Source organism: Aythya ferina (assembly GCF_964211825.1).
Source record: "Aythya ferina genome assembly, chromosome: 21".
NCBI classification, from domain to species: Eukaryota; Metazoa; Chordata; class Aves; order Anseriformes; family Anatidae; genus Aythya; species Aythya ferina.
The window spans coordinates 2,020,129-2,033,664 of NC_140319.1; the positions used below are offsets into that span (position 1 = coordinate 2,020,129).

The 13,536-nt window shown below is 45.5% G+C and overlaps 1 protein-coding gene across 3 annotated transcripts in view; it reads right to left on the reverse strand.

Moving 5' to 3' along the window:
• Positions 1-455: 455 nt before the first annotated feature.
• EPHB2 (EPH receptor B2) overlaps positions 456-13,536 on the reverse strand; it is a 124,575-nt gene continuing 111,494 nt past the window's right edge. For all 3 annotated transcript variants that reach the window (XM_084495148.1, XM_084495147.1, XM_084495149.1), the window contains exons 13-16: positions 12,427-12,576; positions 9,208-9,401; positions 8,376-8,531; positions 456-5,738 (exon numbers count right to left, since the gene is read on the reverse strand). In XM_084495148.1, coding sequence (XP_084351274.1) covers positions 5,630-5,738; positions 8,376-8,531; positions 9,208-9,401; positions 12,427-12,576 — 609 coding nt within the window. In that variant the 3' untranslated portion in view covers positions 456-5,629. The remainder of the gene's footprint in view (positions 5,739-8,375; positions 8,532-9,207; positions 9,402-12,426; positions 12,577-13,536) is intronic.

The window sequence follows — 13,536 nt, forward strand, 5'->3', positions numbered from 1 at the left end:
CATAAGCAGGTGGGACTGGTGCTCAAGTCACAGACTAAAGATCCAGGGCAGAATCATGGAAAGAAAGCAGACTGAAATTTTGATGACATGTAATTTAGTTCAATTGTCTGATATAAAGGATTGTTGATCCTAGAGCTGAAGGCATGTCAAGCACTAGCTTCACTAAGAGATCGCAGCATAGAAAGAGGGGAACACAGAAAAGAAATTAAATTTTAGGATGTCTTTTATGACATTGGATAACTGCCAGCAGACTGTAACAATGAAGTTGGTGCAATGTTAGTTGTTCTTAAGACATTGAAGGGGGAAATGATGAATACTATATGTGAAGAACTTGTAAAATTTTTCAAGATGGAAAAGACCTATGTTAAATCAGTCTCAAGCTAGACACACAGAAAAGAAGATGAAATGCATTAAAGAAATAGACTCAACTAAAATAAACTGGACAACAGTGTTACTTCCAGGCACTTTGGATTCATAAATCCAAGACAGCCACAGATTTATTATATTGTTAGAGGATACAACTGATGCAGCAGAATTCAAGCCCTGATTGCAGGTTTCATACAAATCAGCCTAGAAAATTTACCAAGATGTTTTCTAAGCTGCTCAAATGCACCAAGAGGTTTTCTCTACAGGCCTCTGCTAACCTGCAGCATGACCATTATTGGGAAGAATCTTTCCTTGGACACCAATACAAAGAATGACTTCAAGGGGTGTGGGGAAAAAAAAAATTATTCGCGTAGCCAGCACCTACTACAAAACCTCTCTCCTTAGCTCATGAAATGCCAGATCAGGAGCCATCTCTGCACTGGACAGCAGCCACTTTAAGGGAGGTTTTTGAAGCCAGAGTTCCATGAAGGTGTAGCCCTGCTTTCTCCCTAGCCCTATACAGGATACAACGGTGTATATCTCCCTGCACATGGAAACACGGGTGGATGATGTCAGCACAAACAAGGCTCTGCTGTACTATGACTGCCATGGAGTTGTGGGATAAAACTCTTCACATTTGAATCGTAATACTGAGGTAATAACTGTAGAATTGCTAAACCCTGTGACAGCAGCATTTACACAGATTACACAGAAGGTTACTGCCAGTGGAAGCTACTGCTTGGTAAAGGGAATACCACGGAGACGAGAAGCCAGACCATAACAAGCAGATCCTCAGCTGCTGTAAGACACAAATTGCCATCAAGTTTGTGAAGGGTAGACCTGGGATTTTAGGGGTGGTGGTGGTAGAAGATAATTTGTGGAGGGGCAGTGCAGTACATAGTGTGTTGTGCCTGTGTCCCCACAGCTCGTGACTCCTGGCAGTGCTCTATCTTGAAAACTCATTTTTCATTTTGCCTGGCTTACAACTTTGCTGCTAGTTCCAGGTAAAGGGCTGGTGGCAACTGTTGAAAATGACCCATAAATTATAGCACTGTGGTGATTCTTTTACCTTTCTATTATCCATATATGCTTTGCTTTCTTCACTCTGCTCCCTGATGCTCTATAAGATTTGATTTTATCACTGGCCAACAAACACAGTATTTTCATCTTAATGGCCTGCTCAGCTCTTCTGCTGGATGCCAGCACAAGACATGGGTGACCTTCAGCAACAGATGGCAGTAGAAAACAGGGGAGAAGAGTAGGTCTTGAAGCTAGCTTGAAAGGTGGAAGGAAAATGTGAAAACTGCAACAAGATGCCTGAAAAAATCTCATTGTGATGGTTTTTGTTACATGCACATGCACCATAGTATTTCACAGTGTAAATGTCATGTGTCTTCCCCTTGTTACTTGTTCTCCACATGAAGTTGAATTTTGCCATTAGACTCATATTTCCCAGCAGCACAACTGATACTCATGAAATAAAATCATTAAAGTCATTTTGGTGTCTGCCACCAACTGCGGCATCCACCAGAAGCATTTACAACCAGAGCACTTTACAGGAGCTTGGTTCCTCATCCTCTCCGGAAAGCTGGAAGGATGCAGAAAACTGAAGTATTTTATGGATCGTTTCTATTTTAGGTCCAATTCACCATTAGTCCTTCACAATCAGATACAGACTGATATGATGCTAGCAGTGCCTGGTAATCAGATGGAATGTGTTACTCGTTACATGTGATTTTGGTCAGAGGACAAGATAAAAGATGTGCTCTCTCTGTCCCGCAGGCAGCTGCCATGGCTTTGGTGCGTTGTGGCACTGAGCTGTGTGGTCCCATCCTTCACAGTGGCTTGGGTCTGGTAGGTAGATGTGTATGATGCTAGCCAGTGAGGAGATTCAGTGCATTAAGAAAAAATGTCTTCAAATGACCTGAAGTGTCCTTCCAAGCCCTGTCTGATAGTGGCTGGCTCTGAAGGGGGATCCTGCCTGGCCGTTGCTTGTCCTTGGTGCATGCAAGCATGTAACAGAGGGAGCAGAGCAGTCAGGAGCTGTCTGGGAAAGAAAACTGAAGGGGATCGTGCACTCCTTCCACATGGCTGCCCCACAGGAATTTGCTGGTGAGTTTTCTGGACAGACAGCTCTCCTTGTACTGCAGAGCTCCCTCGCACAAAAAGTAGCTGGCTGGCTGTGGGCTGGCAGCTTGGCGCAGCACCGCACTTCCCTCAGCCTGGCCTGCCACCAAGCAGCTTCAAACGTGCCTTGGGGAAAGACATGCCTTGGGGAACTGGCAGCTGTTAATTGTTAAAACAGAGCAGCTACGCTGTAGAAGAGGCACACCATGAGAGCAGTTCTGTGGGACAGGGGGTGTGGAGAAGAATTTTTTTTTTTTCCTCTGTGTGCCCTCTGACAACACTGTAGTTTAGTTGGCACTATCAATGTTTTGCATGCTGCACTTTAAAACTGAGTTTGTTTCCTGGTCAGGAGCAGTGGTTTTTGAACACAAGGGCATTCGAAGCATCCCTTCAGCTAGATACACACGTTAAAGCAGACTGGCTATAGGACAGGCAGCCCAAATGTCCAGGCACCACCTGCATACAACACACCTATTGCCCACTCACCCTGAACTCTCTCCACTTCTGCCCTAAAGCAGATAATAGGATATAACATTGCTGTCAGAGGGCATGCAATGTAGTTACTGAGAGCAGAACACATCCCAAAGCCCCCAGCACACATCTGCTGCTCATGTTCATCTGATGACTACAGATGTACTTTTGGGTGCAAGAGCAGGGAAATACAATATACAAAAGAAAATGCAATCCACCAGTACAGATCTAACACGAATAGGAGCTGGGTGGAAAATTCCTTCAGTTAAGGCCCCTGCTGATGAAGCTGTGCACCAAACATTTGGCCAGTGAAAACGCTAAGCAGAGAAGTAACTCATTTGCAGGGAATGGTCTCCTGCTACTCATATGTGCTTCATCATCTGATCTGGTCTGAAAGAAGAAAATCATAAGTACTTTATAAATGGCCTCACATATTGCAAGCAGTCTAGGGAGATGATATCTGATCACAGAGGTCTAGACAGCCTGGGAGTTTCATCTACAGACTTCCTCTTGGATTCAGCTCCTGGAAAATACAGCAAACCAGCTCCCAACGAACATGCCTTCAAACACTCCATTCTGCTGAAACTGAGTGAAGAACCCCACGAATGACACGGCAATGGCAGACAAGAGTTTGTAAATTCATGTTATATGGCCAGGAGATGTGTGGAAGTATGCCACAAATGGCCAGGGGAAGGTGGGTGGTGGTAGGCATGTTTCAGAAGATATGAGATGGTGCTGAACAGGGATAACTAGTCCAATTATTCTCATTTGTATTTCCCCTGCACTTGGTTGGTGGTATTTACACATACCAAAGACCTGTTGAGTAACTAAAGTATTTATTTCAGTTATTTATAAATCCGCTGACTGGCCATTCAGCTTCAGCCGTGGCATTTTCCTCCAGAGACCTGGGCTACTAGATTAGTTTTTTCCTTTGCTCGCCCAGGTTCTCCAAGAGGCAACTGGCTGAGACTGAAGACGTCTCAGAGCCCCCAGTGCATTGTCCAGCGAAGGGACTGCGTGTCCAAAGTGCACAGAGCACATCCACAGAGTTTGGTTACTGTAGTGAGGCATCCACAACCTAGCAGCTAATACAATTCAGGCTCGGAGAAACTGTGTGCTAAGCTCCTCTTAGAGGACCAGGCTTACCCTGCTTTTCTGTGGTACATGCACCGACCCACTTCTGACACTTTTCTAAGCAGTCAGACATCTCCAAGGGGCTCTGGCAGCCAGCTGTGGAGTCACCATTCCCTCCCACCACACATCTATCCTCCCCCGTCTTTCCCTCCCCCCTGTAAAACAAAAACAAAAAAACAAACAAACAAACAAACAAAAACCCTTCTGTGATGCTGCTCATCATTGCACCAGCAACCTTGCATTGAGCAGGTGGTCACTTCATATCGGTGAACAACTGGAAACCCAACAGTTAGAAACATCTGTCAGGCCGCGACAAATTGCAAAATAACAAACAAGCAAACATGAGGAAATGTGCATATAAAAAACTTATTCTCCTGGCATATTGTCAATAAGCTGCATTTTTTTTTCCTTCCACAAGGAAAGGATTTAAGTTCTTGAATGATATGATGCTTGGAAATGTCATTTCCTTCTCATAAAAAAAAAATAAAAATAAAATCCAACCCCAAACTCACAAATTGGTGTTAACAAAGCAATGTAAAAGGACAATTCTCCCAACAATGACAACCAAAAAATAAAGGTACACGTCAGCATTTGTAATCAAAATCTACTACATACTGTACTTGGGAAGTCTTCTGGGAAAAGATCATTGGCATCGAGTGAGGACATCACTAAAAGTCTTGTGCATATGATATGTATGAAACAATGATGCCATTGGAGGGTGGATGGACGGACCCTTAGGAAACTGTCACTCACAAAACTGTTCCATGACAAGAGAAAATAAGAGATGTAAAAAGGACTGGTTTTCCCCATTCCCCACCCCCACCCAAGTGTTACAGATTCCTTCTCATTTGTCGGAAACAGCCTCTTCTAGTCTCAGTTTACTTGTTTAAAAAAAAAAAAAAAAAAAAAAAAAAAAGAATGTCTTCAGCTTCTAAAGAAGTCCAACAATTTCTGAGATGCACTTGGTTCCACAGCACCAGAGAGCTTCAGCTCTGCTCTCTTTCCTCTTTGATTTGCTAACAGGGGCTTTCAGAAAGTACTGCCGGCTGCAGGACATCCCCAGAGCTGCCACTCCATGTGAGAAAGAGAAGTGCTTCTCGGGATCTATCCTCATATTCATCTTCTTGAAAACGTCTCATTGCTCCAGAGGTGTCTGGGCCCAGCTGCAGCAACTTTGTGCAAGAGGAAATAGATGAAGCTGCTCTATTCTCTTCCTTTGGAGACTCCTGGTCTTGGAGCCCTTTTCAAGAATGCAATTGCTTTATTATTATTTAAAAATAATTGTCTGTCTGTCTGTTTTCAAAATAGTTGTCTTTTTTTTTTTTGTTGTTCCCTTTTTCCATTGTTTAAATTCTAGAAGCTCTTGGAGACTATTCATTGTTGATGATAGGGCATTTCTTCCTGTTGCCATGATCCTCAGAGCAGCTGCCTGTCTCTGATCCATGCAGAACACTCAAGAACTAGAGCTCAGACATACAGGGGCAAAGGGGAGCAGGGCTTCAAGGAAGTGGAGCATGAGGACACGTTGATATCAAACCTCCACAGACTGAATTTGGTTCATCTGTGCTCTCATCACCTGGATACTGTTCAGAATTTTCTTCTGGTGTCCTGCTAAAGTGACCCCAACTCGCAGAATGTCCCTTTGGGAGGAAAGAAACAGACACAGCATAAATATCAGAACAAACTAGAAAGTACATGAGAACTAGCCCATGTATAGCACCCCCTTGGAGTGTGGTGTGTTGGGAGCTGAAATCTCCAGCCTACATCTGTAACACTCTACAAATGCAATGGACGTATGCAAACCTGGTGAAACCTCTGTTCTTTTGTCTTTAGTCTTGCTGGGTGAATCTCCCAATCTTTGCATTTTCTATAGAAGTGCAACACCCCTAGAGTACTGGAAGCCTCAATATAGAGTGTAGAAGCAAATAGTGCATGCTCTGTGCAGCCCTTTTAAGTGTTTTTGTCTTTGAGAAGTCTTAGGCTTTCCTGCCCTTGTGTCGTTTTGTTTCTTTCTTTGCATGCTTGGATTTTCTCTATTGTTTTGTGAGATAGGAAGTTAAAACCTATTTAAACTTTGCTGGCCATCCAAATTTCAAGAAAACTGTGTCTCATGGCAATGCAGCTCCATTTACCTGACGAGCTACTTCTGCAAAGACCAGAGCAAAGCACGGGGGACAGCTTTCCAGCCACTCTGCCCCCAGCCTGTAGCACTGCATGGGGTTGCTGTGCCCCAAGTGCAGGACCCGGCCCTTGGCCATGTTGAACCTCATCCCATGGCCTCTGCCCATCGACCCATCCTGCCCAGGTCCCTCTGCAGGGCCTTCCTGCCCTCCTGCACATCAACACGTCCCCCCAGCTTGGTGTCACTGCAAACTTACTGAGGGTGCACCCAATTCCCTCCTCCAAGTCATCAATAAAGATATTAACGAGGATGGGCCCCAACACCGACCCCTGGGGAACACCACTGGTGACCAGCTGTATTTCACTCCGTTTATCACCACTCTCTGGGCCTGGCCGCCCAGCCAGTTTGTAACCCTGTGGGAAACCCAGTTTGTAATACTGTGGTAAACTATGTCCAAAGGTTTTGCTGAAGCCTAGGCAGACTACACCAACAGCCTTTCCCTCATCCACCAGGCAGGTCACCCGAGGAGATGAGGTTGGTCAGGCAGGACTTGCCTTTCCTGAACCCGTGTTGACTGGGCCTGATCCCTCAATTGTACCACATACATTGCGTGATTGCAGTCAAGATGACCTGTTCAATCACCTCTCCTGGCACTGAGGTCAGTCTGACAGGCCTGTAGTTCCCTGGATCCTCCTTATGACCCTTCTTACAGATGGGCACCACGTTAGCAAGTCTCCAGTCATCAGGGACCTCTCTGGATGACCATGACCACGGATAGATGATGGAAAGCAGCCCAGAAATCACATCCACCAGCTCCCTCTGCACCCTCAGCTGGATCCCATCTGGCCCCATGGACTTGTGACAGTCCAGGTGGAACAGCTGGAACTCTAATAATCTCTATTATTATGTCCATCCAAGCAGGTGACAAACGTGGAAGAGACAAGGGAAGGAGCTGAGGGTCCTCTTTTGATTGTGTTGAAGGCACATGGTACAGACTTGGAAGATATTGTGAAGGACACGGTGAGGTACTGGGAGAAATAGCATTAAGGGACACTGATCATGTCCATGAAGGATGCAGACCTCATTAGCTGGGCTGCCTGCAATATGTCTATTAGATAATATCACAAATAGAACCCACAAGATTCAGCAGAGTTGGGCTGTGGTGTGGGTGTGATGTCCTAGTCCGATCAAAGTTCTTCAGATTTTGTGGGCCCTCTTCCTCTTGTATGAACGCAGCCTATACTGTGCCAAAACCACCCCCAGGGCCTTGGGGCTGTACCACAGATACATTGAAACAGCCAGAATTGCCGTGTGAATTTCCTGGCAGGAAATAAGACCAGAAAGCCAAAACAAGATCAGTTTGGCTGTTTCTGTGAATGGATTCTGATCAAGTGGTAGTTTTAAAGTGTGAAAATAGGCACCAAATCCAATAAACATTCCAAGTTACTATGCACAGAGACATCGTAGCACTTACTGATGCCTTTAATGCTTGGCGCTTTCTCAGGAAGGATTTCTAAATCTAACTGCAACCAACTACAAATCTTCCCCAGAGGCATAAAAGCCCCACTTAATCCCAAGAGATTTCAAAAACCACCACAACTGGATTTCAATTGCCTGCTCCCTCTGAAGAACTTGCTAAAATTTTGCCACTGAGGAAAGTTTGAGTGGATACAAGACAATTTAGACCAAAGTGAAACCACATGAAATTTCAGAGGCCTTTCCTAAGGAGAAATTTGTTTGCAGTATGTTTGTTTTCATTGCCAATAAGCCAAACATGCAAGAGGATGTTGGGGTCTTAAAGTGTTCTCCAGTAGCTGCAGAACTGCCTGATGCCAGCCTGAAATCTCCATTTGTCCCATGTGGGGGCTTTGCAGACCCTCATTACTGTTTTCATTTTCACAATGGTGACATGCAGTGTGGAAATGAATTCTGCAGATATAAAGCAACACACAGTCTGGACACAAGACAGTGTGTAGAACACAGACATTTCTGCAGAAACAGAACAGACGAAAAGTGGGTCCACAGGGTAACAAATTCTATAAAAGTAAAACTACATCATATAAAAATAATAATAAAAAAATCTATTAATGGCCAATTGTTGTTAAACTACTTAGACTTTTCCTTGTACTTTGGGACTTGAAGCCTGGGCACTTACTCTACACTCATCTGCGATACTATGTCAAAGGTGGTGAAGCCAGCACTGGCAAAGCTCTCTTTGTACTGGCTCATCTTGATGGCATCCAGCCACTCATCCACAGTGTTGAAGCTGGTATAATCTGGGATTGTGCGGTCAAGTAGAGGGAGATTAATCCTGAAACACAGAAATAGAGAACAATCAAAACAAGCAATGATAAGCACGTGTATTTCTGTACCCTCCGTCAGCTAGAAGGATGTGGACCAGCACCATTCATAGTGCCTGCACTGCAGTAAGCAGTACCACCCACGCTATCCTGCTGAACCAATTACTGTGCAGAACACCAGCGAAGTCTGTTTCTGGATCAGTTTGTAAAGGAAAGTATGGAGCTTTCAAAGACCATGGGATACAACTCTCAAATTGTGGCTGCACAAGGGGGTAAATGCACTCCCAGAATTGCGACAGTGCTTCCCATAAGTTGCTGCAGTCCTCACCTCTGTTCTTGGGAAACATCATACTGTTTGATGAGGCCTTACTTGCCTCCACTGCATGCAAGACTGGGCTACCAGAGCACCCATACCCATCCATCAATCACATGTACATGAAACCATGATGCTCCTCTAACTGTGCAGAGGACCTTGTCCCATTCAATAAACTCTCTGTGTTCCCAGAAATCTAAGCTGGCCAGAGAGACACAAGAGTGACTTTGACATCCTCCCATAAAGGTCCAAACTACACAGGTCAAGCAGCCTCTACAATAGCTAGCTCAGAGAGATGCGGGGATAGTGCCCACCAGGCCACAAAGGACGGTAGATCTGCAAATAGAAGTCAAAAGACAAGATAAGATGCATACCCAGAGGAGAGAGGTGCCATGGCTTTCAGGCTATTAGGATTTCGGATCATTTTATCTAAAGTGTTGACAATTTGCCCAAATTTGGGTCTGTGGTTTCGGTCCTTCTGCCAACAGTCAAGCATTAGCTGATGCAGGGCATTTGGACAATCCATAGGGGGTGGCAGCCGATAGTCCTGCTCAATTGCATTTATTACCTGTGACAAGAGAAAAAGAGATCAATACAGTGGCAATAACATCTTTATCCCTGAATGGAGGAGGTGGCCAAAGAGGCACTTATTTAATTCATGATGTTCCTTTTCTCAGCTCCTGAGGGTGACTGTCATGGCCAACCACAGTGCAACAGGGCTGCTCTGCACACACTTACTGTAGCCTATTTCAGCAAACTCCTCTTGTAGCAACACAATACCCTCTAACTCCCAGCCTTCCTCATGTCCTCTCATGACAGAGAGTTCATGTTCTCATCTGGGTGGGCACTCTGTGGCCAAGCACCATGTTTATATCAGGGTACAGCACAGCACACCATTGTAACTCACAGGGAGAACAACCCTACCTAGGGAAGGGGCTGCTCTTAAGTGAGTTAAGGACCAGGGAAGCCGTCCTTATTTTCCTTTCTCCACTGCTGCTTTCTGCTCCTGCATACACTCCAACCTTTCCACGCAGCAGTGTCATATCCCTGGGCTGAGTGCACTGAACCAGCAATGAGAGCTGGATCTCTCTACAGACCTTTGTGCAACAGACTGGAGCGTAGCTTCATCCACGCAGGTGAGTAGGACAGACACCTGGGTCAGCAGAGCCACATGCAGAGAAACTTTGCTATGGCATGCAGGGAAGAGTTGGAGCACATCTCGCCTACGCCAAGCTACAGCTCTGTGGGCCAACACAAGAAGATTTTGCCTGCCACTTGTCTGATCTTTCCTACAGGACCTGGGAAAATACATGGTCTTGCCATGTTCAGTGGAAATAGCACATGCACAAGATTAGAGGATCTTCTTCAAGAGGAACCCCAGCTCCCTATTCTGCATACACAGCCCAAAACCTCCCCTGGGTGATCAAGGAAGACAGAAGTCCATGGTTTCTTCCAGGGGCATATGATTTCTTGACAGAGGAATGTGACAGACCTTCAACTCCCTTCCCTCCTGGCTTTATGCATCATAGGGTCATACACACAGAACGGGCATTGAAAGAAAAGCAGAAACTTTGTACACGTACATTAGAAACAGGCTTTTTCATGGCAACAAAAAACAGAAGCAAGGATAAAATGCAGAACTGAGGATATTTCAGTAACTGAAATCAGGGACAACACTTTGAAATGACGAACTCTCCATGGGGATGATAAAAAAGGGGAAAGAACTGAAAGAACCCCAACAGGGCTGGTAGAATGACCTTGATGTCTCTATCTAGTCTCACTACTTGATCAGGGCAGCCACAGCTTTGTTCAGATATGTCTTGCATACTACTAAGGACAGAAATCTCCTTACTTGCCTGGTGAGCTACCCCAAGGCTGTAATGCCTCCCCATGGAAGGACAGTCATATCCATACAGCAGCATGAATATGTTGTCGAGCAGGAAGGTTGCATAGAGAAAGTGGAGGATACTGCAGATGGGAGCAGGGAAGGGGTGATACTGAGAGTGCTGTCGCAGTAGAAAGCTGCCACTCCAAGGGAGGGTAAGTGGAAGATCCACGGCAGGCAGTCTGGGGTGAGAAATGGGGTATTTTGAAGGGCTGAAGATGGATTGTGGCTTCAGGAAGAGGACAGAGTAGTAGAGTGCTCCATGCATTGTGCTTAGCCAGGATGCTGGGCAGGCTGATCCAAGACAGCTTGGGGCTGGCACTGCTGCTGTCCACATGTGCCAGATGGAATGAGTCCTTCTGCCTCTCCTTCCTCCAAGAGGCAGCGCCGGCTGGATAAGAAGGTGACCCACTGGGCCTGTGAAGGCCTAACCTGAGAAATCACTGCTGTGGTTTGTGAAGCTCTTGGCTCCCATTCAGGGACTCTCCTGAGAGGTGCAAGCTGTCTCCTCTCCCAGCTCTCCCTCTGGATGGTGGATCCATCTGAGGCAGGAGGGGAGGGAGAGCAGGGGAGAGCAGCTCTGGGGAGATGCAGACATCAAGCACTTGGCTCTGACATTGACTGAATAATTTCCCAAGAAACCTCCTGCCTTGCAGCCAGAAGACACATCCCGCAAGGGGGCACAGGCTGCTCTCTCTATTCTCAATCCTGCCACCCCAGGCACTCACACCATAGGGTCAGGAGGCTAAACTACAGTGAGTATGTGCCATGTGCTAACGTGCAGGGTGCACCAGCAGCAATTAAGTGGTGACAGCCTCTGGGGCACGATGCTCTGTGGCACAAGCAGCGGGAGAAGAGGCTGGGGAGGCCTCCAGGAGGGGACAGCAGAGTGCCGAGCATACAGAGGGATACCAGGGTAGGGAGAAGAGCAATAACATTTGTCTGCAGTAAATGCTTGAAACTGCAAGTGGTAATGAAAACCCTAATGTGAATGGGAAGGAAATTGGCATTTTGGAGAAGGGCATAACTTCTAACACCCTTCTTTGTGGCCAGAGAATTGATACAAAAAACTTTTCAAGTATGCCAGGGGCTGGGACAAGGCCATGTACAGCAAAAGGTGCTAAAACATCATCTGCTTCAGGCATTAGGGACTCACTTGAGCAATTAGAGCACCACAAAATTGAGGAATTTGCCCTTCTCTGAAGAAACCTGACATGGTGTGGGTGGAGTTGTATTGACCTGCAAAATGTCTAATTTGCCATTCAGGTGGGAGGAGTTGTGAAACTGGGTGGGAGCTTGGGTCTTACTCTCTTTTCCTGTAAGGCAGAGAAGCCTACAAATTCAAGAGTCCACAGATGGATGGACTTGGAGGTGCTTCAGGAGCTGTCATGTCAGTGGAAACTTTTATTTTTTTAACTGTCTCCTCCCTTTCCTCCCAGGTATCTGTCTGCCATAACTGAGATTGTTCACATTAATCTGATCCTACTGCAGTAGGGTTTATACAGTCTCTAACTTCTGCGACAGCAGCACAATGGGACCAGAACAAAGGTCAAAGAAAATCCCACTATTTCTTCCAAAGGTGGACACATCTCCCATAACAGGGAAGGTTCTGGACGTGCCATCAGCTGAGTCCAGATATAACCATGCTTTGGCCTTGCATTCTGCTCCTGATTTCAGTATTCCTGCTCCTTGTTTCTTAGTAACTCACATCTTGGTTGGTCATATCCCAGTAAGGCCGCTCTCCATACGACATCACCTCCCACATGACTATTCCATAGCTCCACACATCACTAGCTGATGTGAATTTTCGGTATTGAATTGCCTCAGGTGCTGTCCACCGTATTGGGATCTTTCCACCCTGCAGGAAAAAAAAAAAAAAAAAGAAAAGAAAAAAAAAAAAGAGAGAGAGAATGGTAGCAGAAAAAGAAAGAACAACTGAAAAAGATGTGTCCAACATATTTTCATCCAACTGGTGAAATCCTAGAAGGAAGGGACCTCAGGACTAAACACTAAATCAGGATGGCCATGCCTTTGTCTAACCAGGTCTTGGCAACCTTCAAGGATGATGATCCCCCCCAGTTTGTCTGGTGATCTGTTGCAGGGCCGTACCACCCTCTCAGGGAAGAAGCTTTTCCTATTATTCAACTTGAACATCCCAAGCTACATTTTTGTCTATTGCCCCATATGATATCATCTGGTAGCACTGCAAAGAGTTTGACTCTGTCTTCTTCATAACTGCTCTTCAAGTACTGCAGGTCACCTTTAGGCATCCATTCAGCCTCCTTTTCATTATATTAAATAAGCCCTGCTCCTTCCATCTGCCTACTGCTGTACAGTTATCTTCATCATGCCAAAATGCCTATTGTGCTGGTAGAGTCTTTTGTAGAAAAATGAATGACTATGAAATTAGAAAAATTCAAACTGTTTCTCTTTGAATCTCCCTCCATCATTTTGCTGTCACCTAGCTACCTCAGGAGCAGAATAAAAAGAATTAAAACTTTAGCTTTTAGGTATTCAAACACTGTTAAAATTCAAAAGAGCTATGCCAGACATCTCACCACTAGCAGCTTCAAAAGACTGGTGAGAGATGATTTCCTACAGATCCTGCTCCAGCTATATCAACACTCATTTCCAAGAAGTCCTATCATAGGCATTGCACTGGAGTGATGCTCTATGCCTTTGCAAAAAAAAAAAAAAGGTACGTGGGAAAACTACTGGCTGCAATCTAACTGAACATGAAAGTCTTCAAATAAGTCCTTGGTCCTGGTACACATTTTGTATTCCAAGACAGGCCATGAGTCCTCAGTGGCACTTGTGT